The sequence below is a fragment of the Bombina bombina genome, chromosome 1 (assembly GCF_027579735.1).
Source record: "Bombina bombina isolate aBomBom1 chromosome 1, aBomBom1.pri, whole genome shotgun sequence".
In the NCBI taxonomy this organism is placed as follows: domain Eukaryota; kingdom Metazoa; phylum Chordata; class Amphibia; order Anura; family Bombinatoridae; genus Bombina; species Bombina bombina.
In genome coordinates, this window is record NC_069499.1 from 928064740 (window position 1) to 928086574 (window position 21835).

The following is a 21835-nucleotide window of genomic DNA, read 5'->3' on the forward strand; positions in this document are numbered from 1 at the left end:
ACCTTCATCACCTGTACTTAAGGCATCACCCCGCCCCAAACAAGTGCTTAGTTGTTGAGTATTGTTTGCTGAAACCAGTGCTCTGTTTCTTATAAGCTATATACTTATCAAAAGAAGATTTACTTCTACTACTTTAACATTTGGATTTACAAATACCAGCTGCAGTTTGGTCTCACAAAGGGACTAATAACAACTAGTCTCATTCATCCTGAAGATTGCTATTCCAAGAAGTATTAAGTTATTTCAACTCCACATCTCTACAGGAATTGCTACTTAATTTCCAAACAGGAGGATTCTACCAACTACTGCTACGGTACTTGTATCAATTCTAATTTACCTTGGATGCCTTAAGTAACGGCTAATTACAAATTTCATGTTTTCTTTTGAACTTATGTAAATTGACTTTATCTCTCAGATATTACTTTGATTGCAACGTATGTTTTATTTAATTCTATGAACTTCCTTTGATACATTCTCATACCGGACAGTAACGGACTTTATGTGACGTCACACAGCTCCATTCATCTCAGCGTGCCATACAGCTCCTTACAACTCAGCGTGTCTCACAGCACCAATTGCAATCACTAGTCTGTGTTCAGATATCCACGCTGCAAGCATTACTCTGTGTGCTGTGTCTCGCAGCAGGTCACGCCCCTGTCAGCAGCTGCGGTCTGTGTCTCTCACATCTCTCATGCCTCAGTGCTTATTACAATGAACACTATCTCTCACATTTGGGTTTGAGCACAACTAATGTCAAAAGTTGTTATTAACAATAATACTTATTTTCAGCCTCTAAATATTTATATGGTATAACGATATTATATAACCATATAAAGACTTACTGCCATTACTTATAAAAATCACTCTGAATAAAACAGTCTATGCTGATATAATAGCCTGTACTTCAGTTGTGAAACAAATATAATTTATTCAGACTCTGCAGTTGTGATTCAAATAACCAAGGAACCTGATATAACAACTAAGCCATAAAATATGGATCCAGCAGAGCTTCCTCAAATTGTTTATAATTTAACACAAAGAGTTGACCAACTTAGTCAAGCCTTTAGAGAGTTACAATTAGAAAATGAAACTTTAAGAAAAGTAATAAAAGACACTGTCTCTATTAAACAGAGCCTTCCTGACAATCTGTCAGAACCATTTATTGCACCTCCAGATTTTTTCAATGGAGATAGGAATTTATACCGTCAATTCAAAAATGCTTGTCTGCTTAATTTCACCCTTAAACCTAAAACATACCCAAATGATAGGGTTAAAGTCCTTACAATGATAAGCTATTTAAGAGGTGAACCTCGCATTTGGGCAGACACTCTCTTTGAGACAAATAATGCTGTTCTTTCATCTTTTTCATCTTTCCTGGATATCATGGATGAATTATACTATGATTCTAACCTACAGTATACTGCTGAGAAAAAGATGAGGAACTTAAAACAAGGTATCAAACCTGTTGAATGTTACATAACAGAATTCAAGCAATATTCTATTGACTCTCAATGGAACGCCATTGCTTTAAAAAACCAGTTCAGGCTTGGACTCTCTGACGCAGTAAAAGATGAATTAGCCCGAACTGAGTTACCTGAAACATTGGAAGGCCTTATGAAGCTCAGCAGGCAAATTGATAGGAGATTACGTGAAAGAAGATTTGAACGTCAATACCCTGAAATTGTTTATAAGAAGGATAAGGTTCTAAACCATCCCACTTCTAACAGTCCTCATACTGGTTCAACTGGTGCTGAAGCAATGGATATAAGTTTTTTTAGAGGACCTCTAACTCCTGAAGAACGTATCAGAAGGAAGACTAGAGGCCTCTGCATGTATTGCGCATCCTCATCTCATACTTTAAAGGATTGCCCCTCTTTGCCACAGAACAAGAAGAGTAAGTACCATACTAATCTTTCTCTCCAGTCAAAGCATAACAACCCTCTTCATTGTTCTTTACTTCTTTCTCTACAGTGGGCAAATAAGCAATTGACCATTCCAGCCATATTGGATACAGGAGCACAAGGAAACTACATTGACAGTTCTCTGGTTTCTAAAAATAAAATACCATTGATAAAAAAGTTGTCTCCTATTTTCCTTCGTGTGGTTGATGGCTCTGAGATATCATCAGGGCCAATTACACATCACACCATCCCGCTCTCTGTCACTACATTAAAAACACATCATGAACATCTCACTTTTGATGTAATCACTTCTCCATTATTCCCAATAGTACTTGGGCTAGCTTGGTTACAGCTACACAAACCTGATATTAATTGGAAATCCTTAAATGTTCAATTAAATTCTGATTTCTGTCAACAGACTTGCCATAGAACCTTTTTTCACAGTTTATCCTCCACATCAGAAACTCTGATACCAGAAATGTACAAGCAGTTCTCTGAAGTCTTCAGTAAGAAGGAAGCAGATACCCTTCCCCCACACAGAATCTACGACTGCCCTATTGAACTGAAACCTGGAACCACACCACCTATTGGACATTTATACCCACTTTGTCAACCAGAACTGGATCATCTAAAAACTTACCTAGATGAAAATCTAAAGAAAGGGTTTATCCGTCCTTCGGTTTCTCCTGCTGGTGCAGGAATGTTCTTTGTGCGGAATAAAGACCAATCTCTTCGGCCTATCATTGACTTCAGACAATTGAACAAAATAACCATAAAAAACCGATACCCTCTCCCCCTCATTCCTGAACTCATAGAAAGACTCAGGCATGCTCAGATTTTTACTAAATTAGATTTGAGAGGGGCGTACAATTTAGTGCGTATCCGTGAGGGGGATGAGTGGCTTACCGCTTTTAGAACTAGGTATGGGTTGTTTGAATATCTAGTTATGCCTTTCGGCTTAACTAACGCACCCGCAACTTTCCAGTTCTTTATTAATGACATTTTCCATGATCTCCTTGACACATGTGTTGTTGTCTACCTAGATGACATTTTAATCTATTCCACAAATCTAGAAGAACATATCAAACATGTTAGTTGGGTTTTAGCGAGACTCCAAGTCCATCGGCTATACGCCAAATTGGAAAAATGTATCTTCCACACCAACAAAATAGAGTTCCTGGGTTACTCCATCAGCCCAAATGGGATTCAAATGCAAGATAACAAAGTGGAAGCAGTAAAATCATGGCCCACACCTTTAACAAGGAAAGAACTACAAAAGTTTCTTGGTTTCAGTAACTATTACAGAAAGTTCATTCGCAATTTTTCTAAAATTGCAAAACCTCTGACTAAATTAACTAGTGCTAATTGCTCTTTCAAGTGGACTAAAGAACAGGATGATGCATTCAGCTTCCTAAAGAATTCCTTTTCATCTGCTCCCATTCTGAAATATCCTGATCCAAACCTTCAATATACCCTAGAGGTGGATTCTTCAGATTATGCTCTTGGCGCTGTCCTCTCCCAAAGACAGTCTCCTACAGAACCACTACACCCAGTTGGGTTCTATTCAAAAATTATGACTCCAGCAGAGATCAATTATTCCATTGGGGACAAGGAACTTCTAGCCATTAAAAGAGCCTTTGAATTCTGGAGACATCTCCTTGAAGGTACCTCCCTACCTATAGTGATTTACACGGATCACCGGAATTTGGAATATCTACAAAATAATAAAACTTTATCTGGACGTCAAGTGAGATGGAGTCTCTACTTTAGTCGTTTCAATTTCCAAATCATGTACAGGCCGGGTTCAAAAAATGGGAAGGCAGATGCACTCTCTCGACGAGATCCAAGACCTATACAAGAAGACTCTCCTACTAGCATTCTTCCCCCTACTCGATTCCTTGCTATCCTATCTCAACAGGATAAGGAATACCAATCTGATCTATCTTCAGAAGACCAAACCCTACTAGATAGCCTAACTCTCCAGGATGGTTTTTACTTCCATGGTTCTAAACTATATATTCCAGAACGTTTCAGACAGAAAATAATCAAAGATCATCATGACCCTCCACTAATTGGTCATCCAGGAATCAAACGTACACATGAGCTCATCTCCAGAAGTTACTGGTGGCCATCGATGAAAACCAGTATAAAGGAATATATACAACATTGTACAACCTGTACAGTATCAAAACCAGAAAGGAGACCTCCCTATGGCTATTTAATTCCTTTGGAAGTACCGGAATCTCCTTGGTCTCATTTGGGAATGGATTTTATAGTTGATTTACCACCTAGTTCTGGACAAAACACCATTTTAGTTGTTACCGATCATTTTTCTAAAATGGCACATTTTATTCCTTATCACAAGTTACCCACTTCCATTGAAACAGCATATTTATTTCTAAACCACATTGTACGATACCACGGGTTACCCTCCATTTTAACTACTGATAGAGGAACCCAATTCACCTCACGCTTCTGGAAAGCACTCACTAAAGCACTCCAAATCGATCAAAGGTTAAGCACAGCCTTCCACCCTCAGACTAACGGCCAAACTGAGAGACTCAATCAGTGGCTTGAGCAATATCTACATTGCTATTGCTCATATCATCAAAATAAATGGACTTCCTTTCTCTCCATGGCTGAATTTGCCTATAATAATACCATTAACAGCACTACAAATTACTCTCCCTTTTTCGCCAATTATGGTTTTAATCCAAGATTCACTATCCAAACGACTTCTACACATGATTCACCATCTGTTGATGTGCTAACACAAAACATAGCTGAAAATTTCCTACATTTACGAGATAACATCAAACAAGCTCAGGCTTCTCAGAAGAAATTTTATGATTTACGTCGTAGAGCTTCTCCGAAATATTCTATAGGGGACTATGTTTGGTTATCTTCCAAAAACATTAAAATGCACTTACCAAGTAAAAAATTGGCTGGGTTGTTCCTTGGCCCATTCAGAATTCTACACATCATCAATGAAAATGCCGTCAGGCTTGATCTACCTGATTCTTTACCCATCCACCCAACTTTCCATGTATCATTATTGAATCCTTACTTGGGAGATAAGCCTGATGTACCTCTTCTACCCCCTTCTCCTATTCAATTGGGCACTGATGTCTATGAAGTTTATGATCTTTTGGACTCAAGATTTTATAATGGGGAATTACAGTATCTGGTCCGATGGAAAGGGTTCGCCCCAGAGGATGATACTTGGGAACCTCATGCACACATTAATGCTCCAAAGCTTATTGCTCGTTTCCATAGACGATATCCAAACAGACCTAAATTCCAACCCGTGGTCGGCTTGCTTGAGGGGGGGGATCTGTAAGGATTCCAGTCCTGCTTTTACTTTTTGCCTTAACTCACCTTCATCACCTGTACTTAAGGCATCACCCCGCCCCAAACAAGTGCTTAGTTGTTGAGTATTGTTTGCTGAAACCAGTGCTCTGTTTCTTATAAGCTATATACTTATCAAAAGAAGATTTACTTCTACTACTTTAACATTTGGATTTACAAATACCAGCTGCAGTTTGGTCTCACAAAGGGACTAATAACAACTAGTCTCATTCATCCTGAAGATTGCTATTCCAAGAAGTATTAAGTTATTTCAACTCCACATCTCTACAGGAATTGCTACTTAATTTCCAAACAGGAGGATTCTACCAACTACTGCTACGGTACTTGTATCAATTCTAATTTACCTTGGATGCCTTAAGTAACGGCTAATTACAAATTTCATGTTTTCTTTTGAACTTATGTAAATTTACTTTATCTCTCAGATATTACTTTGATTGCAACGTATGTTTTATTTAATTCTATGAACTTCCTTTGATACATTCTCATACCGGACAGTAACGGACTTTATGTGACGTCACACAGATCCATTCAGCTCAGCGTGCCATACAGCTCCTTACAACTCAGCGTGTCTCACAGCACCAATTGCAATCACTAGTCTGTGTTCAGATATCCACGCTGCAAGCATTACTCTGTGTGCTGTGTCTCGCAGCAGGTCACGCCCCTGTCAGCAGCTGCGGTCTGTGTCTCTCACATCTCTCATGCCTCAGTGCTTATTACAATGAACACTATCTCTCACATTTGGGTTTGAGCACAACTAATGTCAAAAGTTGTTATTAACAATAATACTTATTTTCAGCCTCTAAATATTTATATGGTATAACGATATTATATAACCATATAAAGACTTACTGCCATTACTTATAAAAATCACTCTGAATAAAACAGTCTATGCTGATATAATAGCCTGTACTTCAGTTGTGAAACAAATATAATTTATTCAGACTCTGCAGTTGTGATTCAAATAACCAAGGAACCTGATATCGAGCTTTTTTATTAGGTACGCCTTATTTTATAGCAGGGCTACTAGGTTATTACATTATTGCACTATATTATATTTTTTTCCCACAGGTTTGTTTCAGCATAATACATTAAGAATATCACAGACATTTTTATTTTTCATTTTTTTCTTTTTAGTTTTCGTTTTCTTTTCACTTTTTTCAACATATATTTTTTGGAAATCTCTCACATTGGATATCACTTCACATCAGAGGATACAACACATAGAGGATTCTTTGACTTCATACCACAGGACATTTATGTGACTGGGACACTATTTTCTATTTCCACAATTTTACATATTCAATTTGTATCAATGTTCTATATTTTCTATAGCTTCAAAAATGTATTCTGATAGGGTACCCTATTGTTATGCTTTGTTATTAATAAATATTGTTATATGTTTATACATTTTTACTGTTTTTAATTTTCAATATATTCACACTATCTCACTTTAGCCTTGTTTTGGTGCTCCCTCATCTTATATTATATTACTGTTTGTGGATATTCCCATACACAGATTGCTTGACACTTATCTTGATGATTGATCTTACACATGTAAATAATTATTTTCCTTTGGTAATTTACAAAGGGCTCAATCCGAACGCTACATTGTTTGTAATACAGGTACAAATCTCCAAATCCAGAATTCCAAAATCCAAACTTATTCTGAAATCCAAACTATTTAATTAATATTTTTTAAATAAAATAATAAAGAATTACGAATTTTTCCCGCCTGTAAGTCACAATATTCTCTTTCTGCATCTTTGCTTTGTCTGTTTGTGCTCTAAAAATGCAAATAATAATCTGTATTTATTTAAAACAACAAATATTAGCTTTCTGATTACAGGGTATTAAATATACAAAAATATTAAAAATGATATAAAACTACCTTTAGGTTATATGTATAAGCTTTATAATGACATGTAAATATTGCCTAAATGACATAAGATATTGTTGTTTGCACTTGGTCCCATCCCCTCTCTAAACTGTCCCATTTTACAGATAATAATATTCCAAAATCCAAACTATTCCGAAATCTAAACGTGTTCTGGTCCCGAGCAGTTTGGATATAGGGTTTTTTTCACCTGTAATTAGTTTCTAACATTTTTTTTTTTTTAATATTTTTATTGAGGTTCAATTCACGGCTTACAAACAAAAAACCAACAGCAGTATAGTCAAACATATAGTTCTTGCCAACATTAAATACATTGCAAGTCATACTGGATAAACATATCTTAGTCATATGGAGAGATTGAAAATTATAAGTAAAGATAAAGCTTGCCGGAAGGTAACTGTATGCCTTCTAAATGACACAAAGGGACACTTTTGGACCCTGCAATGGATACATAAATAAATTAAAAAATAAAATACAGAAGGCAATAATGGTCAGAATGAGGCCACTCTTGGGCCTCAACATAAAACCTTGTTTTTCTTGTTTTTTATAATGTGTAATTGTGATCATGTGGCATCATAGGAAGATACAACCCATAGCTTTCAATATTTGTATACACCTTGTATGTATCGAAGGCTCACTATTGAACAAGAAACTAGATTAATGTCAGCTTGAATCAGAATTGCTCATTTTGGGAGTTTTGCTTCCCTCTGCTTAAGGTACATAAAATAAATGACAGCGGTATATGTGGCTAAAAAGACTATGGGGCTTATGTATCAAGGTCTGGCGGACCTGATCCGACACTGCGGATCAGGTCCGCCAGACCTCGCTGAATACAGCGAGCAATACGCTCGCCATATTCAGCATTGCACCAGCAGCTCACAAGAGCTGCTGGTGCAACGCCGCCCCCTGCAGACTCGCAGCCAATAGGCCGCCAGCAGGGGGGTGTCAATCAACCCGATCGTACTCTATCGGGTTGTATTGTGGCGATGTCTGTCCACCTGCTCAGAGCAGGCGGGCAGGTTATGGAGCAGCCGTCTTTGTGACCGCTGCTTCATAACTGCTGTTTTTGGCGAGCCTGCAGGCTCGCCAGAAACACGGGGCATCAAGCTCCATTCGGAGCTTGATACATATGCCCCAAAGTGTCCGGTCAGGGAAATAAAAACTAGGGAGCATAGCAAGGTGCGCTGCCTCGGCCGCAGGCAGCTCTGCCAAGCCACCGTACTCTCCATAGCTACTTTACCCATCAATTCTGATGAAACAAAAACACACAAAAAAAAATTAATTTGTGTGTTATAATTCGGGCTCTCCAGACACACAGTCAGTAAATAAGTCGCAATAGGTTAGGTAGCGCCCAGTAGTTATACTCAGAATCAGAACACAAGCCCCTCTGTTCTAGATATAAGGCCTAGATTGAACACACTATAGTAGTGGATACTGAAATTTAAGTAAGTTTATATATTAGTAGTGATTAAATTGGGTATTCTCAGCTTGGTGATATGTGTAGTTTCTAACATTTTTCACACTGTTTTGCCTCATCTTTGTACCTTTCTATCTCTTTTTGTGACGTACGTTTAGCGTAAAGATCAGAATTTGTAAAATGATCATTTGTGCAGTGTAAATGTGGGGCAAAAAATGTATTGGATCCTACTGATTTCAACTGCAACTATTAATAGTAAACCTCAGCCAATATGTAGGAAGCGGTAAAAGAGGAAAGAGCAACCATATAAACCACAGAGAGATGTTAAATGTTAAAAAAGGAAAAATAAACCCTTAGGAGCTGCCGATAATTCATTATCAGCAACTATTGGTGAAAAATGTTTAGTTGAATCTGGTTAAACTGTAATTTGTATTTAACTGACACAGTATTTATATACTGGAATAAAGAAATAATACAAAAGTTGATTTATTCAGCACTTGAACAACTATATATTTTAAATTAAAGGGCCAGTAAACCTAGCAAATAATGTTATATAATTCTGCACAGACCATAGCGGGAGCGAGGTACATTGATTTTAATAACGCGATCAGGCACGCTGTGACTAGACAGCGTGCCCGCGATGCACTTAGCAGAAGAAAACAGACCCGCTCAGTAGAGCCAGGAGCGGCGTTCTGTTTTCCTTGCTATGTGCAGAATTATATAACATTATTTGCTAGGTTTACTGGCCCATTAAACAAATAAATTAGCTTTTTCTTTAGTATTGTAGACCTGGGATTCAGTTTTATATAACTTCAGAATTTTAGAATCTTAACCCTTTAATGATGTTGCTGGTCTTTCTATGGAGGTGTCTTTTTAGCGATCCTGCAGGAGGGAGGGAGGGTTTATAGCATACCCAGACAATCCCTTACTGATCAGCGACGTACCCTGTACCCTGTTGTTAAGGTTATCTAAAGAGTGCTACTAAATATTGTATACCTAGGGTAAAAAATAAAGCTTATATACTTATTAGCTGACACAGGAATTAATCAGTTTACAAAGACATTATTAAATCTTTATTGAATAATGTAAATTTGAACGTTTAAAGCCTTTAAAGCCTTTTCCCACCTAATGGTTTTAACCATACAAACTAATCTATAAAAAAAAATTCTAGTGTGTATTCTTTTTTTGTTGTTAAAAGAGTGTCCCATTTATCAGTTTTGGAAAAATCCAATGAATAGAGGAACAATTGTTTTTTTTTTACATTCTTCTGCAAACAAATGCAGGTTTAGTGCTCATGTGCACTCCTTAAAGGGCTATGAAACCCAATTTTATTTCTTTCATGATTCAGATAGAGCTTGTGATTTTAAATAATTTTCCAATTTACTTCTATTATCTCATTTGTTTTGTTCTCTTGGTATTTTTTGTTGAAAAGGATACATAGGTAGGCTCAGGAGCCGCTGATTGGTGGCTGCACATATATGCCTCATTTTATTGGCTCCAAGTAATGCATTGCTGCTGCTTCAACAAAGGATACTAATAGAATGAAGCAAATTAGATAATGGAAGTAAATTGGAAAGTTGTTTAAAATGTAACGGTCTGGGAGGAAGCCGGTGGGAGGAGTTCAGGTGTAAGGTCAGAGAGACACCTGCTCTGTATCTCCTAACGAGCTATTGGCAGCGGGAAAGCGTGCTGAACACCCCTGGCCTGGGGCGGCTCAAGCAAGCAAGTTATCTCAGCTATCGGCTCCTCCAAAAGTGCTAAGACATCGCACTTGCGCTTACAGATTGGATACATGGCCTTGAAAATTATGACAAAGTATCAAAAGAAGTAAAGACATACCACAGATCTTACTACTGTCTGATCCTGGGAAACAAAAAAAGCCAAAAAGTTAAGAGCTCTCCTGGTAGAGCAGCAGAACGATATATAAACGTTACACTCGGTTTGTCTCCTAGTCGGGACTCTAATACCAAGAAACAAGGCAACTATTGAGAGGCTTTCCTGAGCACCGGACGTGGGCGCTCACAGACACAGAGACTGCTGCGGTAGTGGTTCGTGATTTGCCCGGAGCAGACTGACCTAGCGGTTGATCACTGGAATGAGAGCCTGTGTGACCGGGCTAAACTGACCTGTTGGGGATTGTGTCCGGCGGGGTACCTCTGGCTGGTGGTCCGCTCCTTTCCGGCTTCACATAGCCCCTATTCTGGTTGGGCACCTGATACGGCGGAGTGATACTCCCTCTGGACCTTCTGAGACGGCTCACCGCAAGACGCGGCTCCTGTGGATCACCTGACCGGGACATCTGATTCCTGAAGGTGCGGCGCTGATCTGCGCTGTGGGAGCACTACCCGAGAAGCGGCACATTTGGTGTTTGCCTGCCCGTGTTTCAAGAGGAGGGCTGGAATACCACCTGCAGCACTTGTTTTTCCTTCAACTCCTTTATCTTTCCCCACCGATGTTGCGTGGAGAGGTAAAGAACCAAGAACCCGTTTAAAGAAGCCCCCTAGAGAACTTTAACCGCTGGAGACACATTATACCCTAAAGGACCAGGGTCAGGTACTATCTTATTATACCCCAGAGCTATTCTTTTACAATATACGAATGCTTTTTGCTAGCTTTGGCCTGGGGATCACTGATCACTTTACTTCAGTAAAAACTTAAATCACATACCAATACAAAGTGACTGGAGAACTGAACGTTGTAACATATCTAATACTACTAGCTGCTGAAAACTGACACAATTGTATACATAGATAGGGCTGCTGCCAAACTGCTTAATTAGAACATGCAACAGAATGGCGTAATCTATCAGTGACTCTGATTATACACCCTTTTTAGTTTAGACTGCTTTTTTTTTTTTCTCTTTTTGCCTAAATAAGATTTTTGTCTGCATATGGGCCCATTTGCACGTCTGTGTATATGAGTTAGGGTATATGTGGGCACTTCTGGGTCCTATATTATTAGGTCTAAACCTACAATGTAATTCTATTCTTCAAAATAGTCACTTTTTACCTGTGTATGACCACCATCTGTTGAATTGAAAATAGTATTGCTCAAGATAGCACTGCTTAAAAGCATAACGGTATATACTCTAAAAATTACTCTACTTTTTCCCCTGAGATATTTAAAGTACCTAAGATAAGTAAAATATTCTAGGGTGGATACAACCCTAGGCGAAGGGGAAATAAAGCAGAGAGCAGGAGAAAAGGGATAAGAAAAATTTTTTTGCAAGCCTGAAACTAATTAAAAAATTGCCACTGATAACAGAGAAATCACAGCACAAAATTTATTTAATTTATCACTCCCCTCACACTCACCCCCCTCACTGAGTTTTTATTTTTGTTTCCACACAACCACTATTGCATGGATACATTTTTCACCACACATACTAAAACACCTCCCTCCACTATGGCTGGGAGGCAGAGAGAAAAAAGAAATAATAAAACCACACCAGAAATCACAACAGACACCTCTCCCGCTAGCACAAATATGTCACAGATAAGAGAGACTATAGACTTGCAAACTTTAGTTATACAGATTTCTGAAGCCCTTTCACCTAAATTTGACACCCTTAAAGCCGAAATAAAACAAGACATACACGCATTGGTAACTGAAGTTCGCCAGTTCTCAAACAGATTAGGAGAAGCTGAACAAAGAATTTCTGACTTAGAAGATAATGTGATAGCCCACAATAGCAAGTTAGACACTATAAACTCTAATCTTACAAAATTTCAGCTAAAATTGGAAGATATTGAGAATCGGGCTAGACGAAATAATTTCAGAATCATTGGTATCCCTGAAGAAAAGCAATATGAGGATCTTGACAAATTTGTAACAATAACACTGCCACACTTATTGCAAATTCCTCAATCACACCCAAGGATAGTTATAGAGAGAGTGCATAGATTAGGAAGACAAATGGCAGAGAGCAGAAATCCCAGACCTAGACCAGTCATAGCCAAAGCCCTTAACTATCAGGATAAACTTTTATTACTGCAGTACTTCAAAAAAAATCAACCCATATTTCTGGATGGAGCTAAAATTATGCTTTTCCAGGATTTCTCTGCAGAAACATCTGCTAAAAGAAGGGACCTGGCCCCGCTATGCACCAAGCTAATAAATCAAGGTCACCGAGCCACTATTATTTATCCAGCAAAGTTGAAAATAATAATTAATAACAGTACACATTTTTTTGAGTCAGCTAGAGAAGCAGAAACATTTATATCAAAACAACTTCCCTCAGAATAAGCTAAGATTTCAATCTAGTAGAGAGGAACTGGCATTTATCTACAGCTGGATATTATCAATATAGATGGCTATGAGATGTATAATATTCACACACGGCTTAGATCATAGCTCCTACATTTTTCAATGGTTTTTGTTATATGTTGGGGTGTCTTGTCATGTCTTGTGTTTTTTTTTTTTTTTTTGTGTTACCCTATTCTTTTCCTCTCTTTTATACAATGTTTGAATGATTGATATATTAAACGGTTTTAAATTGACCTCTTGGAATATTGGGGGTATCACATCACCTATCAAACGCAAAACAATAATAGCACAGTTAAGAAAAATTCGGACAGACATCGCATTTTTGCAGGAAACTCACCTTAAAATGCAAGAGGTTCTTAAACTTAAGTGCTCTTGGGTGAATGAAGTACTTGCGTCGCCCAGTACCCAAAGGAAGGGAGGGGTAGCGATTCTACTCGGTAAAAAGATAAAATACCAGGTTCTCCATACTAACTCAGATCCAGAAGGGAGGTTCATAATGGTGAAAATTAAAATTGACCAAATACTCTACACATTATGTAACATATATGCTCCAAATGTATTTAGTTTCCCCTTTTGGGAAAAGCTTCAAGCAAATTTATTGTCCTATACAGAAGGCTTTTTGATATTAGGCGGGGACTTCAACATGGCACCGCAATTTCCCCTAGATAGGTTAAGGCATAAGAATTCCTCTCTCAGAACCAAAAGGGATAATTTAGAAGCCAAAATGTTTCTCAAACTTTTTCAGAATCTCCGTCTTAGAGATATATGGAGGTCACATAATCCAGAGTCTAGGGACTTTACTTTCCTCTCTAAGGCGCACAAGTCACTGTCAAGAATTGACTTGATTCTTATAGATGAGAGATTATGCAAAGTAAAATTAGATGTTAAAATTTTACCTATCTGCATATCGGATCATGCTCCAATCCTCTTAGAGTTCTTCCCGAGCAATCCTACTTCAAGATATTCCAGATTTGTTTTTCCCACTTATCTTGCTTCGGATCTTAAATTTAAAAATTGGCTAAACACTAAGTTCCAGGAATACTCTTCCTTTAACAAAGAATACATTAATCGTCCCATAATTTTTTGGGAAGCCGCTAAGGCGGTTTTGAGAGGAGAAATTTTAGCTTATTCTATAAACAGGAAAAAAATTTAAGCTTAGAGAAAGAGAAATTATAAGATCTGTTTCTAATTCTTATAACTCCTACCTATTAGACAAAACACCTAGAAATTGGGCAAAATATACCCAAGCGTTAAAGGAAAGAGACTCTTTTCTTTTACTTAAGGCTACACAGAAAGATCTGAAATTCCAAGCCAAACTATACAGGCATGGGAGCAAATCAGGAAAACTGCTAGCAAAATTAGTAAAAAGAGATAAGTGCTCATCAGTGATAGATTCATTACAGGGAGAAGATAAGACAATAACATCTTCAGAAGATATAATTAATTCCTTTGTTGAATATTATCAGGACATATACTCTTTGAAAACCTCAAATTTACAGGTACGGGAATCTTTTTGGGATAAAATCACACATAATTTGGTATCGGCAGATCTAGTTGAAGTGCTCAATCTTCCCATAACTGAGCCCGAGATTTCAAAAGCAATTCTTGATCTCTCTTTAAACAAAGCCTCGGGCCCCGACGGTTTGCCTAACGAATTTTATAAAATACTTGCCAAATCAATATCACCTCATTTACTTTCTTTATATAATGAGATTTATATAAAAGGCATTATTCCCCCACCCAGTTTTTCTGCTTCATTTACAACCTTAATTCTTAAACAAGGGAAAGAGCCCGATAGAAAGGAATCATACAGGCCGATAGCATTATTAAATACCGATTATAAAATTTTGTCCTCCATTATAGCAGATAGGCTCCAACTACTTCTCCCCAGTATCATACATAAAGATCAGGCAGGGTTTATGTCTAAACGAAATTCGTCAGCAAAGATCAGGGAACTTTTTTTAACTATAGATTATTTTAACAAGAAAGGGGAGAGGGAGGGGGAGAGAGGCGCCCCGGACGCTGCAATCATTGCAATCGACGCGGAGAAAGCATTTGATTCTGTTCATTTTGATCATTTGTTACACTCTCTCATCAATTTGGTTTACAAGGTAATTTTTTCAATTTTATTGATAATCTATATAAAACAGCTTCTACTCGAATATTAGTTAATGGTTTAACTTCTTCAAATATTTTTCTTAAGAGGGGTACTCGTCAGGGGTGTCCTCTCTCCCCCCTCCTTTTCAATATCTCAATTGAGCCCTTTGCCTTATACATCAGACAACATCTTGATGGTATTAGGATTGGTGAGAAAGAGATGAAATTAGCTCTATATGCTGATGACATCTTAATTTATACATCTAAAACATCCATTAACGTCCCTAAACTTATATTAATCATAGAACAATTTGGGGCTTTTTCTGGTTATAGAGTAAACATGTCGAAATCCGAATTATTATGGATTAACCAATCCAAGGACTCTATGGGTAATATTCCATTTAAAATAGTGACCAACTCCTTTAGATACCTTGGTATCATGATCTCTTCCAATCCAGATACGTGGTATAATCTTAACATACCTCCGGTATTGAATAAAATTAAAGAAAATCTGAAAAACTGGCAGAACCTTCCTCTATCATTGTCAGGTCGTATTGCCCTATATAAAATGGTTTGCCTTCCGAAGATATTATACATTTTACAAAACACTCCTCTGGTTCTTAAAGGTAAAGATGTTTTATTATTTAACGTTGTACTTAGAAAATTTATTTGGCAGAATAAAAAGCCCAGAATTTCGCTAACTAAATTGTCCCTTCCTAGAGAGTATGCGGGGCTAGCCTTGCCAGATATTAAACTTTATAATCTTGCCTTTTTGACCCGCTTGATCTTGGACTGGATGTCAGAAAGAGACTATGTTACTAACAACGAATTGGAAAAAAATATTCTATACCCACTTACCCCTTTAGCTCTACTTCATTGCACTAGAAGCACTCTACCGAAAGAGGTGAAAAAAATGAAAACAATGTTCAATCCTTTATTAGCCTGGTGGAGAGTGTGTAATATCCTCAATATCGAACAAGGAGTATCTAATCATATGCCAATAGTAGGTAACCCTCAATTTCAAGCGGGTCTTAATTTGTCCCCTTTCCAGAGATGGGAGGCACTAGGTCTGGGGAAAATGTATCAATTGTTGGATTTTGAAAGGAATGTATAAAAACTTTTGGTACTCTGAGAGAGGAGTTCAAATTATCCCATAAAGAGTTCTTCGCCTACCTACAAGTAAGACACTTTGCCCTAAACTTAGTCGATAAATTTGGTTGGACTTGGTCACTGGGAAATATAGAGAAATGGCTAATCTTAGCTAAAAATGGCCTAACATCAGTTTCCCCCATATATCGAGACCTAAACTCCTCAAAAGGCAACTCCAGGTTGGAAAAATTACTTGATAATTGGGCGGTGGTTTTATCGCAGAACCTGGGGGATATTGAATTAATTCAATATTCACTATCTGAAGTCTCAAGAATTACTCTCTCCTCATCTTGGAGAGAATCCCATATAAGATTATTACTTATGACTTATTTTACTCCTGAAAAAGCGTGCGCTGCAAGAACACTGAATTTAATTATGCCCCAGATGTTCCTTACCATCGGCCAATCTTCTGCATATGCTTTGGATTTGTCCAAAAATTCAACAGTTTTGGCTGAAGGTACAATATTGGCTTAATACATTAGGAATCCCCCCTTTGACCCTCTTGCCAGTACACATTATTTTCCTATGGAAAGAACCGGAAGATCGACTAGTAAATACTAAAATAGTTAACTCAGCTATTTTAGCAGCAAGATACCTAATCTTAAAAAAATGGAAAAATAGGTCAGCCCCCAGTATCCAAGAGGTCAAAAACTGCCTTAAAAAACAATGTATCTTGGAACAAATAGACACCAATCTGGAAGAAGAAAGGGAGATTATTTTGTTTTTCAGAAAGTGGTCTGTTTTCATTAGATCTTTTCCCTTAAACGAAATTGACAGTTTAATATATCCATTCAGAAATACTGAACTGGTTTTGCTTGGTCTTTGGTAATAATTTTTTTTTTTTTTTGTTTAGTGTGTCCTGTTGAGTGTTGTAATGATTATGTCGAATCGTAATTGTCTTTTGTTAAGGGGGGGATATAGAAAACGGAAAAATGTATTTCAACAATTAATGATGAAGTTCGAGGAGTATCGGATTGAAACCATATGTTAAGATCAACAGAGGTTGAAAGCTCTTAATTTTTATAGAAGGGGTTTATTCTTTTTTTATTGTTTTTCCTTTGTTTCTTGGTTTTTCTTTTTTTGGGGCACATCAAGATATGAAATGTATACCATTGCTGGGTTTCTAATTATTTGCTTTGCCCTTTTTTATGTTGTTTCCTCTGAAATTGTATGAAATCTTATAAGTCTGTTGAAATACAATAATAAAGAATAAAGAAAAAAAAATGTAACGGTCTATCTGAAAAACAAAAGAAACATTTTGGGTTTCGTGTCCCTTTAACCTCATGGAATAGAACATTTCAACAAAGCATACCAAAAAAAAGAGAGGTACATTTAAAAATAGATGCAAATTGTAAAGTTTTGTTTAAATTGTACACTGTATAAAAGTTTAATTTTTACTTTTGATGTATTTTATGATGACACCATAGCTGTGCCTATGTTTTAATTTCTGTCTCACATATTTTTTTTTCACACACAGGTATCCAAATTGCAAGAAGAGTTGGCGGAGGCGTATTTGCAGTATAGGAATGAGTGTGATGCACGTAAACTGCTTATTTCTGATATAAATGAGCTGAGATATCAACAGGAAGATATGAAATCCTCTCACATTCATGGTAAGTTTAACCTATGGTATTTTTGAAATAGAAATATAAACAAGAATATTGTTTAATATAGTAAAAACCTTTATTGGGCTTGCTGTGCCCTTTAAAGGAATATGAAACAGTGCTCCGTTAGTAAAAAAAAATATGTTAAAGTTAAAATTAAAATAAATATATTGTGTTAAAAAATAGTAAGCAACTTACTTGTTTTCTTACAAAATGAGCACTTAGAAATTCTCAGTGTAGCCACTGCCTGTATACCATTGCAGAACTTAAGTTCTACTGTCACATTTTTTTGCTGCAAAAGTCCTATACTAAACATGGGCATGAAAATGACTGGAGCACTTCACTTGTCTTTTAGCAACCACTTTGCCTTCTGAAGTAATAGCAACATGTCCACAGGAAATGTAAAAATGCTCAAAATAAAAACAGAGTAACAATAGACAGATACACAAATTGAGGCATGGATTGTTTTTATGATCCTTCTTTGGATCATAAAAAAAATGGCCCATAACGCTGCTTTTTTCCTACCGCTGCTATTATGAGTCTTGCAGGTATAGCTGTACCTCAAACTTTTTTGGCCGCCACGCAACATCAGTACCGCAGTTTTAAAAAAGTCCTTTTTCAATGGGACTTCCATAGCACAGGTATTACGAGTTTTGCCTGGGAGGCCAAAAAACGAGCGGTACACCCTATACCGACAAGATTCGTACCGCAATCTAAAGTCAGTACTTATGAGTTTTACGTTACAAAGCTGTAGCATAAAACACATAACTAAAGTGTTAAAAAGTACACTAACACCCATAAACTACCTATTAACCCCTAAACCGAGGTCCTCCCGCATCGCAGACAGTAAAATAAAATGATTAACCCCTAATCTGCCGCTCCGGACATCGCCGCCACTTAAAAAATGTATTAACCCCTATTCCGCCGCTCCCCGACATTGTCGCCACTAGAATTATTAACCCCTAAACCGCCGCCCTCCCGCATAAAAAACACTATTTAATTATATTTAACCCCTAATCTGCCGTCCGCCCACTCCGCCGCTATAATAAATCTATTAACCCCTAAACCTAACCCTAACACCCCCTAACTTAAATATAATTAAAATAAATCTAAATAAAACCTACTATTAATAACTAAATGATTCATATTTAAAACTAAATACTTACCTATAAAATAAAACCTAAGCTAGCTACAATATAACTAATAGTTACATTGTATCTATCTTAGGTTTTATTTTTTTTCACAGCTAAGTTTGTATTTATTTTAACTAGGTAGATTAGTTAGTAAATAGTTATTAACTATTTAATAACTACCTAGTTAAGATAAATACAAATGTACCTGTAAAATAAAACCTAACCTGCTTTACACTAACACCTAACATTACAATAAAATTAAATAAATTAAATTAACAAAATACAATTATCTAAAGTACAAAAAATAATAAACACTAAATTACACAAAATAAAAAAAGAAATTATCAAATTGGAACAGCCAATAGAATGCGAGCTCAATCCCATTGGCTGATTGGGTCAGCCAATAGGATTGAAGCTCAATCCTATTTGCTGATTGCATCAGCCAATAGGATTTTTTAACCTTTAATTCCTATTGGCTGATAGAATTCTATCAGCCAATCGGAATTCAAGGGACCACATCTTGGATGACGTCCCTTAAAGGGAACCTTCAGTGTACGGCTGGGACCGTATGAAGAGGATGCTCGCGCCGGATGTCTTGAAGATGGACCCGCTCCACGCCAGAAGGATTCTGCCTGCCTGGATGATGACTTCTTGCCGCTTGGATGAAGACTTCTCCCGGCTTCGTTGAGGACTTCTTGCCGCTTGGATGAAGACTTCTTCCGGCTTCGTTGAGGACTTCTTGCCGCTTGGATGAAGACTTCGCCAGCTGGATGAGGATGGATGTCCCGTCTTCAAAAACTGTAAGTGGATCTTCGGGGGTTAGTGTTAGGTTTTTTAAGGGTTTATTGGGTGGGTTTTATTTTTAGCTTAGGGTTTTGGGCAATGTAAAGGAGCTAAATGCCCTTTTAAGGGCAATGCCCATCCAAATGCCCTTTTCAGGGCAATGGTGAGCTTAGGTTTATTTAGATAGGATTTTATTTGGGGGGTTGGTTGTGTGGGTGGTGGGTTTTACTGTTGGGGGGTTGTTTATGTATTTTTTTTACAGGTAAAAGCTGATTTCTTTGGGGCAATGCCCCGCAAAAGGCCCTTTTAAGGGCTTTTGGCAGTTTAGTGTAGGCTAGGGTTTTTTATTTTAGGGGGGCTTTTTTATTTTGATAGGGCTATTAGATTAGAAGTAATTCCTTTTTTATTTTTGATCATTTCTTTTTTTATTTTGTGTAATTTAGTGTTTATTATTTTTTGTAATTTAGATAAATGTATTTTTTTAATTTAATTTATTTTATTTTATTGTAATGTTAGGTGTTAATGTGAGGCAGGATAGGTTTTATTTTACAGGTAAGTTTGCATTTATTTTAACTAGTCTACCTAGTTAAAATAAATACAAACTTAGCTGTGAAATAAAAATAAAACCTAAGATAGCTACAATGTAACTATTAGTTATATTGTAGATAGCTTAGGGTTTATTTTACGGGTATGTATTTAGTTTTAAATAGGAATTATTTAGTTATTAATAGTAGATTTTATTTAGAATTATTTTAATTATGTTAAAGTTAGGGGTGTTAGGGTTACGTTAGGGTTAGACTTAGGTTTAGGGGTTAATATATTTATTTAGTGTTAGTGATGTGGGAGGCCAAAGGTTTAGGGGTTAATAACTTTAGTATAGTGGCGGCGACGTTGGGGGCAGCAGATTAGGGGTTAATACATTTATGTAGGTGGCGACGACGTTGGGGGCTGCAGATAAGGGGTTAATAAATTTATGTAGGTGGCAGCAACGTTGGGGGCGGCAGATTAGGGGTTAATAAATTTATGTAGGTGGCGGCGACATTGGGGGCGGCAGATTAGGGGTTAATAAGTGTAATGTAGGTGTCAGCGATGTCGGGGGCAGCATATTAGGGGTGTTTAGACTTTGGGTTTATGTTAGGGTGTTAGGTTTAAACATACATTTTCTTTCCCCATAGACATCAATGGGGCTGCGTTACGGAGCTTTACTCTCCGCGATTGCAGGTGTTAGGCTTTTTTTAGTTGGCTCTCCCTATTGATGTCTATGGGGAAATCGTGCATGAGCACCTCAAAGCAGCGCTTGTATTTGAGTGCGGTATGGAGCTCAACGCAGCCATATCGCTAGCAAACGCCGGGTTTTTGCAAACCTTTAATAGCAGCGCTATTAAAGGTGAGCGGTGGAAATAACTTGCAAGTTATTAGTGAGCCATAACGCAAAACTCGTAATCTGGCTGTCTATTTCTTTGTTTTAGACAAATTATCTGAATAAAACATCTGGAAATATTTGCACAAGTTTAACAATATCCATGGACCAATATTAACCAGTCATGGCGCACAAAATTAATTAGTAAAGTAAAAAAATGTGTCAGTGTACTCCAATCCATCCTATTCATTTACACGTGTGTAGCCTTGCCCACTCTGATGAAGCTACAATTATACTATTTTATGGGAATTAGGTTTCTTAAGTTGGAAGGGACGTTAAAGGGACATGCAACTTAAAATTGTTCTTTCATGATTCAGATAAAGCATAACATTTGAAACAACTTTCTTATTTACTTCTAATTTCAAATTGTCTTTGTTTTCTTGTTATCCTTTGTTGAAAAGCAGGGAGGTAAGTTCAGGAGTGTGCACTTGTCTGCTGCACTATATGGCAGCGGTTTTGCAACAATGTTATACATTAGGAAGAGCACTAGATGGCAGCCTTATTGCCTGTCATGTAGTGTTCCTGACAAGTGCACGTTACCTATCTAGATATAGATATAACAAGATAACAAGAATAACAAGCGAAGGAAGCAAATTAGATAATAAAGTAAATTGGAAACTTTTTTTAAACTTTTTTTTAAAATTGCATTCAATATCTGAATAATAAAACAAAAATGTTGAGTTGCATGTCCCTTTAAAGCAATGACTGATTACCATATAAGTGATATACCTAAACTAAATATGGATGGGAATGTAATTTATTAATCTGTAATTGTAATCAATATTTAGTTAATGGTTATCCA

General features: G+C 37.1%; 1 protein-coding gene across 1 annotated transcript in view; it reads left to right on the forward strand.

Annotated features, from left to right (window-relative positions):
- The window catches only part of TSNAXIP1 (translin associated factor X interacting protein 1), a 168647-nt gene that overhangs the window by 21419 nt on the left and 125393 nt on the right, over positions 1-21835 (forward strand). Inside the window, exon 7 of the mRNA XM_053715909.1 lies at positions 17571-17706. Within this exon, the coding sequence (XP_053571884.1) occupies positions 17571-17706 (136 nt within the window). The remainder of the gene's footprint in view (positions 1-17570; positions 17707-21835) is intronic.